This window comes from Mustela erminea, chromosome 2 (assembly GCF_009829155.1).
Source record: "Mustela erminea isolate mMusErm1 chromosome 2, mMusErm1.Pri, whole genome shotgun sequence".
Taxonomy (NCBI): domain Eukaryota; kingdom Metazoa; phylum Chordata; class Mammalia; order Carnivora; family Mustelidae; genus Mustela; species Mustela erminea.
Genome location: NC_045615.1, coordinates 98,394,781 through 98,407,071, shown reverse-complemented (window position 1 = coordinate 98,407,071; position 12,291 = coordinate 98,394,781). Strand labels below are relative to the sequence as shown.

At 44.7% G+C, this 12,291-nt stretch overlaps 1 protein-coding gene across 1 annotated transcript in view; it reads left to right on the top strand.

Moving 5' to 3' along the window:
• POLN (DNA polymerase nu) overlaps positions 1–12,291 on the top strand; it is a 155,415-nt gene that overhangs the window by 15,939 nt on the left and 127,185 nt on the right. The window contains exons 2-3 of the mRNA XM_032333603.1: positions 436–579; positions 11,394–11,473. Of these exons, the coding sequence (XP_032189494.1) occupies positions 441–579; positions 11,394–11,473 (219 nt within the window). The 5' untranslated portion in view covers positions 436–440. The remainder of the gene's footprint in view (positions 1–435; positions 580–11,393; positions 11,474–12,291) is intronic.

The window sequence follows — 12,291 nt, the reverse complement described above, 5'->3', positions numbered from 1 at the left end:
GGGGCCAGTAGAGCTGAGCAGTATGCACAAGATGATGTCAGGTTGTGTGTCTATCAGATAAATTACCCAAGTCCATTAAATATTTTTATTTAATTAAATTTGATTAAAAATTAAAATAATTTTTCTGTAATTAGATTTGTATATTTGAAGATCATAATAGCCATTGGTTTCAGACCTCAGGAAGTAACATGAATAGGTTGCTTGCTTCAAAATTGTTTGACTATAAAATGTATTCTTTCTTCCCTGTTTACCAGGATATTCCAGGTGAGCTTCTGTCTTGCTGCATTCTTACTTTTGTATCATTGATTATGGAGGCAACTGCTACCTATTTTCTGTGGTCATTATTAGAGTAATTTGTATGAGTGCCTCTGGCTGTAATGTGCTGCTTCCTTTGAAGTCTCAAAATTAATATGTGGATCTTTATCTTGTGTTTAGGATTTATGAAAATGGAAAATTATGAGGCATTTGTAGGCTTTGATCTCTGTGAGATACCACTCTCCAGTGTTGCACAGAAGATCATGTCTGCTATGCATTCAGGTGATTTAGTGGAGTCTCAGAATTGGAGAGAGAATGAAAAGAGTGAGTAATTTTTCTAATCATCTTTCCATCTTTTGTTACCTTGAATGTTAATTGTTTCTTAAGATTTGAAAAGGAAACAGCAGAATTGTTCTCAGGAACCTTCTATTGTGTAGGGAGGTTTTTGCTACAGACAAGTGGAGCCTGGGTCTTGGTTTATTCTCATTCTGTTATGACTGAGCATCTCACTAGAGTGCACATTCTCTCGGCCCTTACTGCTTTAAAATGGAAACACTGTCTTCCTTATCCCAGACATTGCTGTCAGACATTTCCTGAGAATCTGAGTCAGCTGTTTCAGTAACCTCAGAAGAGCTAGGCTCTTTCACAGTGTCCCTTGCTTCGGCCCTAGGCTCTTGGGTCATTGATGCACGTGGACGTAGTACTTTGCTGTGTGTGGCGGATGGGAGAAGGGGGTTTGACTGTGTGTCTCTCTTACGCTGCCCGAGAGCTATGAGCTCTCAGGTGTGTGTGTTTATGATGTCACATAGCAGTGGCGTGGGCACACAAGTGTCACTGAGACTTTCGGAACACCAGTTCTTTGTTTTACTTGCAAAGCAGTTTGTTGTTGCTTGTGTCTTAATATTTAAGTTTGGGCCAATAATTTGTCATTTCTTTTCTGCGTAGTAAGTTATACGTGAGATATAATTGAGTGACTGTGACAAAGTCATTGAGAGCGTTGACAAATAAGTGCAAAAACTATGTAAGTGTAGTTTCTTGATTAAGATATAGTAGCACCGAACTTTGTGATCTGTTCGTATTCAGGCATCTGTTGTTCATGAGCCTCAAAATAGAAAGTCATTGGTAAATGAACTGCTAGGAAGTTTTGGATATGGACCACATCAGTTGATAATGTTTTGGGGGATGGGGGTGTGGGTAGCAAAGAAGATAAATATTTAAACATCGAAGAGTTTTTTCCTTTATTCTGTATACTTTTGTAAAATAGCAGTGTGCACTTGACAGAGGTGGAAATGTACTTTCCTTTAAAAACTGATAGGAATAAAAAAGAAATAGTGATAGCAATAATGAAATGCCTCTGGTAGCTTCAGTATGAGTCTCACTTGAGAAAGATTTAGGGCCATTAGCCCATCTTGTGAACTCTCTTGTGTTGCTCTTCAAATACCTTATAAAATTGTAGTTTTCACAAATTTATTGAGAGGTAATGGGGAAAATACACTATTTTTCTTTTAAGTGTTACTGGATTTGGAAAAATCGCATACATTTCACAAAGATTCTGTATTGTCTGTTGCTGAACAACGCTGTTACTACAAACTTAGTGACATAAAAGAAGGCATATTTGTTATCTCCCAGTTTTTGTGGGTAAGGAGCCTGGGCATAACTTGGCTCCATCCTCTGCTGGGCTAGAATGCGGACATACCTGCAAAAGCTCAGGTCTTATCTGAAGCCCAAATGGGGGGCATTTGCTTCCAGTTCACAAGGTTGTTGGCAGATTCAGTTCCTTGTAGGCTCCTGGGCTGAGAGCCTCGGTTCTCCCCAGCTCTTCACTTTAGTAACCCACCCTCCATTCCTTTCCACGTGGTTCCCCTGAGGCTCAGCTTTACTGATAGCAGCTTGCTTTTTCTCTGGTGAGACTACATCACAGTCTTCTGCGATGTGATTGTGAACTTCCTGTCACAGGTGCTGTACTGTGTGCGTGATGAGTAAGCCAGAAGTCCCACCTGCACTCAAGGGTGTGAGTACTAGGAGGCAGGGGTTGTGGGACCACCCTGGAATCCGTCTGCTACAGACTTCTCACCAGTTTTAGTTCTTACTTCATGTGGATTTAGTTAAGTTGGGTTGCTGGTGGATTGTTGATGCATGATGCTGGACCTGAGATCTAGTTGCTTCCTGGACTCTAGTCACACACTGAGCTGTAATTGTGTCACACCCATATCTCTTTTTAAATTTAATTTAACTTTATTTATTTGAAAGACAGAGATAGTGACAGAAATAGCGAGAGAGCACGAGCAGGGAGGAGCTGGAGGAACAGGCTCCCCGCTGAGCAGGGAGCCCAACATGATGGGCTTGGTTCCAGGGCTTCGGGGACCATGACCTGAGCTGAAGGCAGATGCTCAGCCCACTGAGCCACCCAGGCACCCCGACCCTTACCTCTTAAAAGGAGAATACTGTAAATCCGCATTTCATTTCTAAAGCCCATTTTGTACTAAATAAATATAAAAATCGAACTCATAAATCAGTGAGAGTAACTACAGATATTTGTTATTACAAACAAGTAAAACCAAACATTAGTGTTATATGTCACTTCAGGGTTTACGTGTCTTACGTCCTGGGCTGAGGAATGTCAAGATGCCCACCCAATAAGGGTTGGACTGTGTATGTCTTATTGCTGCAAGATTGATCTTTTTTTTTTTTTTTTTAAAGGTTTCATTTATTTATTTGTCGGAGAGAGAGGCAGGCAGACTGGCAGGGAGAGGCAGAGGGAGAAGTAGGCTCCCTGCGGAGCAAAGAGCCTGACTCGGGACTCCATCCCAGGATGCTGGGACCACAACCCAAGCTGAAGGCAGCTGCCCAACGACTGAGCCACCCAGGTGTCCCAGAGTGATCTTTATTTAAAACCCCTCTGCTATGGGGTACCTGGGTGGCTCAGTCATTTAAGTCATTTAAGTTGAAAGCTCAGTCTGCTTTCAACTCGGGTCATGATCTCTGGGTCCTGGGATCTGACCCCATGTGGGCTCCCTGCTTGGTGGGAAGCCTGCTTCTCCCTCTCCCTCAGCTTGTGTTCCCTCTCTCGCTGTTTCTCTGTCAAATAAATAAAATCTTTTGTGAATACATACATACTTATCTGTTCTCTGCTGTGAAAACACAAAATATGCAAAAACTTAAACTAGTTTAACGAATGAAGATAAAGAGGACTTCCGTGTCCTTGCATCCAGAATCTCGAAGTTTCTTTCTCCGTGAGAACTCCCTCTCTGCTCAAGGTAGGCATCGTCCTGACCTGTGGCTGTCTCTCCCACTTCCTGACCATGGGCGTTTTGTGTTGCTCCAGAGTACTTCTGGGGCAGAGATTACTTGTACTCCATGCCAGCGTTTGTCCTGCCCTTCAGACTACATGCTCTGTCTCCTTACCATCGGGTGTGACCCACGTGCCTGTTAGTGGGATGCGTGCTCAGGTGGTGTGTGTCATGTCCAGGGCAGGACTCTATCTTGCCCTCCAGTAGGAACCCTCCTTTTGAACTCTGCACTTGAAGCTGTGTCCTGGAGGATTGCACGACGTGTTGGGAGCACCCCAGTCCTGGAGAGGCTGCATGAAGCATGTCCAGCCAGCTGAGAATACTCCCCTCAGAACATGAAAGAGAAATAAACTTTGTTCTTCCAGCCGTTGTCTTGTTGGGTCTTTTGTGACTGTGGCTTAGCTTTGTACTTCAATCCATGCACCTTTAAAACTACATTGAAAAGTGAGTTCAGGGCGCCTGGGTGGCTCAGTGGGTTAAGCCACTGCCTTAGGCTCAGGTCATGATCTCAGGGTCCTGGGATCGAGTCCCGCATCGGGCTCTCTGCTCAGCAGGGAGCCTGCTTCCTCCTCTCTCTCTCTCTCTCTCTCTCTCTCTCTCTGCCTTCCTCTCTGCCTACTTGTGATCTCTCTCTCTCTCTCTCTCTGTCAAATAAATAATTAATTTTAAAAAAAAGTGAGTTCATTTGACTTAAATTTTTGTTGTCATTTGATGGGTCAGTAATGCTGTTGAAAGCTTTTGGTAATTATGAGGGAGGAGTTTGCAGGGCGGCCCAGGGTTACCAGCTGACCCGTGGCCATGTCCAGCGCTATATGGAGGAGTCATCACGTGTTATTAGAAGATGTCTCTGATTTGTCTGAGTAGCTATAGAAATCAAATAACGTTTTCTGGTACAATTGTTTTTTATTTTATTTTATTTTATTTTATTATTATTTTTTTAAGATTTTATTTATTTATTTGTCAGGCATAGAGGGAGAGCGAGCGAGTGAGCACAGGCAGACAGAGAGGCAGGCAGAGGCAGAGGGAGAAGCAGGCTCCCTGCCGAGCAAGGAGCCTGATGTGGGACTCGATCCCAGGACGCTGGGATCATGACCTGAGCCGAAGGCAGCCGCCTAACCAACTGAGCCACCCAGGCGTCCCTGTTTTTTATTTTAATAGCTTAGATGTGAATTTGGTTTTCCAGTAAAAGAAAAATACATATATATGTGTGTGTGTTTTTATATATATGTGTTTATAATATACATATATGTGTGTGTGTATTTTTTTTTTTTTAAGATTTTATTTATTTATTTGACATCACAAGTAGCCAGAGAGTCAGGCAGAGAGAGAGGGGGAAGCAGGCTCTCTGCTTAGCAGGGATGCTGAGGCAGATGCGGGGCTCGGTCCCAGGACCCTGAGATCATGACCTGTGCCGAAAGCAGCGGCTTAATCCACTGAGCCACCCAGGCGCCCCGTGTGTGTATATTTTTACAGACATTACAAAGTAATACAGTTTGAGACCCCAAAGGAAAATATTCATGAAAATCCAGTTCATTAATGTGAAGGGTGTCTTTATCCCACCATCCAATAGAAATCTTTGCGATTTCAAGGACAGATAACAAAATTAAATGACTAAGCAGATTTGTCTCGATTATGTTCATTGTAGTCAAGAGTATAATGGATAAACATGTATTATTTTTATTTCTATGAAATAAACATAAAATCCTTAGGTCCAGTCACTTGGCAAGCCCCTCCAGGTGTTGGATGTCAATCCCTACTGCCCTCATACAAGCCTGCCTTCCTTCTCACTTGGATTTTGGCAGTGGCTTCCTCATTGCTGTTTGCCTTCATTATTGCCCCTTGTCTTGCCCTCATGCCTTTGCTAGAACTAGCTCAGCTCTTGTCCCTGCCCTCTGCAGAATTCATCTCCAGAAACATCCCATGTACTCAGAGAGATCCCTACTTGCCCTGTTCAGTCTTGTTTTGTTGTTTTGTTTTTCCCAGTCTTCTGCCCCACCACCTCCCTCTCTTACTTTACACCCTAGTCAGATTTGGCTGCAACCTCCAAACATGACATTTTCCAGTATCATCCTCTACTTAATACTTTTCTTTCTCTTTAATTCAGTTCAGTGGTGAGAGCAGCATTTTACAAGGTCCTGCTCAAAATACTTTTTGTGGGATACCTGGGTGGCTCAGGTAAGTGTGTGCCTTTGGCTCAGGTCATGATCTCAAGGTCTTGGAATAGAGTGCCATGTTGGGCTGCTGGCTCAGTGGGGAGCCTACTTCTCCCTCTCCCCGCCCACCCTGTTCCTGCTCTCTCTCAACTCTTAAAAAAACTCTCTCTCAAAATGCTTGAGAGAGAAAGCATGGGTGAGGGGAAGGGCAGAGGGAGAGGAAGCAGACCCTCCCATCCCCTGCTGAGTGTTGGACTGAATGTGGAGCTCCATCTCAGGACACCGAGAACATGACCTGAGCCTAAATCAAGAGTTGGGTGCCCTGCTGACTGAGTCACCCAGGCCTGTTGCTCAGAACACTGCCACCAGCATGCCTTTTTAATGTGAACTGCAGTGCGTTCGCCTGCAGCTCCAGTGAGCACACTGTGAGATGGACGGCTTGTTTGGGTGGCCCTCTAACTGCTGGTGTGCTTCCAGCTATGAGGCGGGCTGAGCTGTTCTCTCCTTGAATGCTGCCACAGCTGGACTCACCTACACACAACACATATTGAAGGACTTTTTTTTTTTAAAGATTTTATTTATTTGATGGAAAGAAAGCATAAGCAGTAAGAGCGGCAGAGGGAGAAGCAGTCTCCCTGCTGAGCAGGGAGCCTGATCTAGGACTCGATCCCAGGACCCCAGGATCACGACCTGAGCCGAAAGTAGACGCTTAACCAACTGAGCCACCCGGGGGCCCCTTGAGGGACTTCTTTTATATATGTTGTAAATATTTTTCTCGATACTTTGGGAGGGTTTTTTGTTTTGTTTTGTTTTTGTAATAGTTAGGAAATTCTTTTAAACAAAACGAAAATAATCCCACATGTAAAAAATATTTTCTTTAAATGCTTATACACACAGGTAAGTAGTGAAAGGGTTCATCTGCACGTTGTTTTCTTAATTCGGACTTAATGCTGTGTTTGTTGAACTCTCCCCTTGTTACTAACCCAGGCTATAAACTTAGTTTTTCCCTTTTATGTTTTTGTCCATTTCTTTCTGTGACTAATTCTAGCTTGCATATGTGGCTGTGCTGTGCCCTCCAGACCCCTCTCCGCCTGCAGTGGGGTTGACTGACGTCTTCTTGCAATGGTACTGTACGGGAGCATCCCCTTCACTCAGTCCTTCCATCCCCCCATCAACTTCCTGTGGGCGAAGCTCAGTCTGGTTCCCGGGAACCTGATCTGCTACAGTTGTTGCCAGGAGTGGTCTGAGCACACGCAGTGTTGTGGTATTTGACTGGCACTGATGACCATCATAGGTGGTAGGCAGACTAGGACTGGCAGCAGTGCAGTTGCAACTTTGGGGATGGATGGTGTGGCAGACAATGGTATTGGTGGCTGTGGCTAAGAATAATAAATCCTTAGGAAAAAGACAAGGGCTGAGAGTGATTAGCGGTTAAAGGCTAAATGTGGTAATCGGGGCTTCCCTGGTAGTCTACAAAGAGACCACTTACAGCCACAGACCAGTGCTTAGTCCTGATACTTGGAGAGCTCTAGAGAAGGTTGGCTTCACAGCCTAGGCAGGTGTGCTACCTCAAGGTCAGGCCTTGATCAGGAAGAGGGACCAGACCCTGAGATCTGTCATGGGAACATGTGGATCGGCATGTTCAAATCCTGAATCCCAGATGCCTCTGGGGCATGCAGAAATGTCTACTCCTCTGTTAAGGCGGTGTCTCATTTTCCTGCCATTGCTGAAGACCGTACGGGATGCTTGTTGTAGAAGGAGGAATTTTTGCCGCCTCTCCTGGCCATAAGTCAGCAGCCTAGCCAAGAAAGGCCAATTGGGCCTGTTGAAGCCCGTGAGACATGCGCCAGTCAGGTGAAACAAACCATAGGGTAATTTGAACAGGGAAAGGTACAGCATGTTAGCTAGTAAGGGGATTAGCTACCAAGGAGTAAAGAACTATACACAGTAAAGCAGACAGAGCAGCTCCCTGAGGTAGAGGGTTGAAGGAATAAACAGTGGGAATGACTTGCATTTCATGCACTAGTCTGTCACCTACTGTCCCAGTACAAGCACCTGGGGCTCTCAAGTGGCCATGGGTGGGGTGGAGGCCTCGCCTGGACCCAACGACTTGCGCTCGCACTCACCAGGGCTGATCTAGTTACTGCCTCTGCTGAGTGTCCAACCTTCCGACAACAGACCAAACACCATAGTAATAGCATCCTTTGAGGAAACAGTCACTTGGTGGCAAGTTGATGACACTGAACCTCTTATCCCCCTAAGGGTGCATTGACCCATTCCAGGCATGGCTTTCCCTTTCCCGTTTGCAGGGCCTCAGCCCTGTGATCCGAGGCCCAGAGCCTTTGATCCATTAACAGTCCCACAAGCATTGCATTGGACTTGGGCACCCACTATACAGCAAAGGAGCTGCAGTGGCCACATGACTGTGGGACCCAAGGGTTCCCTCAGCTACACACCCAGGAACACCACCCCAACGGGGGAACCTGTAGCAGGTGCAGCGTGGAGGAGTTCCCTCCAGAGGGTGGTGTCCCCAGTATGTGTAATTAAGGGGCCTACAAATCAAAAGGGTGATGTGAGAGTGGTCCGGCTTATCATCACTTCCAGGGCTCCAGTCAGTAAATCTGTCTCTCCCCCAATACCTCTGGGTTCTGCAGAATGAGACTTTACTGTCAGAGGGGAAGTCCCCCGGGGATACGGGAAGAATACCATTTAAATTGAAGCTGTAGCAACTGCCTTGTCTTTTTAATAGTCTTAGGCCAAGAGACTGGTAGGCAGGGTGTGTGGTCTGCACCTTGCTTGGGATGCGTCCTGGTCATCAGAAGTCAGGGTTGCTGTTACATGATGGTGCAGGAGAGCATGCACTTGGTCACCTCTGTCCTCTGTCCAAATCTCATGGCCAGTGCAGTGACCATGGTGGCCAGGAGCTTACACCTCTCGGGGATGAGAGGTTTGGGTAACTCCATCATCGGTCAGGTAAGCCACCTAGACCAGCAGAGGAGCTAAGCTGGGTTGAGGGGATTCTAGAATGTGCCTTAGAGCAGGGACACGAATCTCCTTTATAGTTTTGAGACTCGCTGCTGTGACCAGGGAATGCGGGTCATCCCATTAACCTTCCTTTAAAAGTTTCCCCCAGCCAGAGGCCCACCAGAATCCTGAAGGAGCTGCTTTCAGAAACGTATCTGCAGCAAGTGGCTGGGAGTGGTGCGGTACAGCAGAGGACGGCATTGAGCCCTGTGGATGCCCAGGCTCCCGCACTAGGACTAAGCTATTCGTCACCCCACCGGCTGGGAGTGTCTGCCTGTCTGTCTGCTCACAACACAGCCTCTCTGGGTGGCTGTCTCGGCGGCACACTCCTTTCCCAGGGGCAATCGACACAATGACTGCTTGGTGCTGGCTTATAAAGTCCCGCCCCCTTGACCTACTGGGGAATAATTCTACAGGCCACCCAGGTCGCAAGCAGGCCTCTGAAATGACGCCCGGTCCTCCTGTCATGCTCTTGTACACGTTGATCCTGAGAGCACTCCCCCAATAACCTTTCCAAATGCAAACCACTTCAGAGTCAGCCTCCTGGGGACCAGGCCTGTGCCACTGGGTGTGTATAACATACAAAAATGGGGAGATTCAGTCATGGGTTGCAAAAATGAGATATTTTCACAGATTCTGCATCTACAAGGCAGCCAATAAAGCTCTAAGTCATTCTTTTCAGTGGCTGTGTGCTTCATGGTGTAGATGTTACATAATTGATTCATCACCTTCTCTCGATTAGTATCTGCTTTGCTTTCAGTCCTTTGCGGTAAACCAATACACTGCCATAGATGTTTTGGTTTAGACCTATTTACTGTTGCATATGTTTCTATGAAACAGCCAATAGTGAGGTTGTTTGGTTAAATGATTTATATACTTCATACCTTTGTTTTATTGAGGTTACACACACAAACATACACACATACATTCTACACACAAAACACATACATTCTGAGTTTATAACTCTACATTTCACAAACCGAGCACCCCTGTAACCTTCACACAAATCAAGAAACAGAACATTAGTAGCAGCCTGGAAGCCCGCCTTTGCCCTCTTTGGGGCAGTCCTCTTGCCAATTATCACTAACGATGCATGTTTTTAATTTCAATAGGTGTTGACAGTTTGCTTTCCACGAAGATTCTAGCTATTCACATTTTTTTTCTTCAAGATTCTATCTCTTTGACAGAGATCACAAGCAGGCAGAGAGGCAGGCAGAGAGAGAGGGGAAAGCAGGCTCCTCACTGAGCAGAGAACCCGATGTGGGGCTCGATCCCAGGACCCTCAGGGATTATAACCTGAGCTGAAGGCAAAGGCCTCAACCACTGAGCCACTCAGGTGCCCCTAGCTATTCACATTTTTACCAGCAATGCCTGAAACTACATCTTCTGTCCATTTCTGGTTGGTTCCCTGACCACCAGTGAGTTTGAGTATTATATCATGTTTCTTGGATTTGCTAATTTGTGTACTGCTTCTTCCTATCTTTTGCTAATTTTTAAAAATTGAATTGTCTTTTTTTTTTTTTTTTGCCGGTGTTTAAGGACTCTCTGTAAAACACAGATATCATCCCTTTATCATGTTTCTTCCAAACGGTTTTCCCAGTGTGTTCTGCTCTTTCAGAAGCAGTGCTGCTATCCCTATTTATTAATCTGTTGTTTTCTACTGAATTGAGATGCCATCTTTGTTCTGTAGTAGCGTCTCATAAAGCCTTGGGTCAGTTTCTGCATTGTCTGTTCTGTTCTAGAAATCTTTTGACTCTTCCTATTTGAATACAACGTGAATTTGATTGCAGGGGCTAAAGAGTATGTTCTGATAATCCAGCAAGGCGAGCCTTTTATTGGTTTTTAACTTACCTTTCATGTCTGTTTTCAAATATTTAATATTTCATATGCACTTTGACATTTTTTTCAATTGAAAGAGCTCTATAGGGTCTCTAATTGGAATTGTATTAAAATTGTTTTTGGAAGAATTGGACATTTTGTGCCCATTTGGATGCTATGTCTTTTCATTTGTAGAGATCTAGTTTTATGCCACTTTATGAGATTTTAACTTTTCATCATTGAGTGCCTCATGCCTTTTTGTTAAATTTATCCTATGTTCTTTCTACTGCAAAGATTCCCGCTGTTTGCATTTCTTGGTTGTTATTGTTGCTGTAGAGAGAACATAAATCACAGTGCTAAGAGCACGAACACCTGAGTCATGTTGCCTGGGGTTGAATGTGGTTCCATCACTTACTGTTCAGCGCAGGCTTATTAATATTAAAACAAAATTTAAAAGAGAGGTTTGTATTAATGATTCTTTACCGAACCTCTAATTGTTCCATTGCAATATTATTCATTATAGGAATTTCCTCAAACCTTTAATACTTTCAAGGTTTCCACAAAATGTTGAACTTGGGTTTTCAGACTCCAGTATTCAGTGGAAATATCAAGTAATAATTCTAATAAATGTGTCATGATTATGTGGCTCTGTCTCCAGATAATTTGAAGATATGTTACATAAATATTTATTGCAATGGTAGTATACATTTTGGGTCTGAATATTATTTCACTGTTTTACGTAAGTAAATAATGAGTAAGTGACATGGTTGTAGAGGCCACTTTCAATGTTTAGCTAATTATAAGACTTAGATTCAATGTTTCTTTAATGCACGTTTCCTTTTTGTGTTTTTAGAAGCTGCAGAAGTGGTAAACAGTTCCTGTAATGAGTATAGAGTACTTCTTGAAAATGAGAATCAATCACTGGAAAAAAGGGTAAATCATTGCCAATATGATTAATTCTAAATAACTTTCACTCGTTCAGCACATGCTTATTAAGTGTCTAATGTATGCTAGGCACTGTGGCTACCACGCTTCAGAAAATCAAGAATGGAGTTCTTCTCTGGGAGCTCACAGTTGAAATTGCTGGATGGGGGAGGGAAAGACACAAAAGTGCCATGACCCCACAGGATGGTGCATTGGGTGCCATGGTTGGGGTCAGTCCCAAGGACAGTAGGTAGGAGAGACCACTCACCCAGTTTTTGTGCTCTTTTTTTTTTTTCCTGGGTGGGAGGGGGGAGCGTAGTCTGGGAATCCTCCTGAAGTGTGAAAATTCTGCCTGAGTTGACATCTACAGGATGATCAGGAGTCCCATCTTTAGAGAGTGGGAGGGGACTTGGCAGAAATGTTTAGGTTAGGAAGAAAGCTGGGGCTGTGGGACAGCTGAAATGCAGAGAAGTTTCAGAAGGAAATGGACACAACACTCCATGGGTGAGCTGTGTAGTGTGGGCCTGAGGGGAGGGGAAAGAAGAGGTCATCTCACCAAAGACCTTGTACGGGAGACACAGTGGCCAAGAGAATAGGTTCTGGGGCCAAAACTGCTTGTGTTCAAAGTCTCGCCTAGCTCAGTCTGACTGAAACTCCCTGTGGTAAAGTGGGGATGGCAGGATCCACCGAGGGGTTAACAGGATCATGGTTTGCCCTGAAGCTGGGGGGAGAGGCCAGCAAGATTTTTCTCTCAGCGCTTCTCTGGTGTGGCTCTCCCATCATCGGCTCACCAGTGTTTTGCTGCTTTTCTCACAAAAGAATTTCGA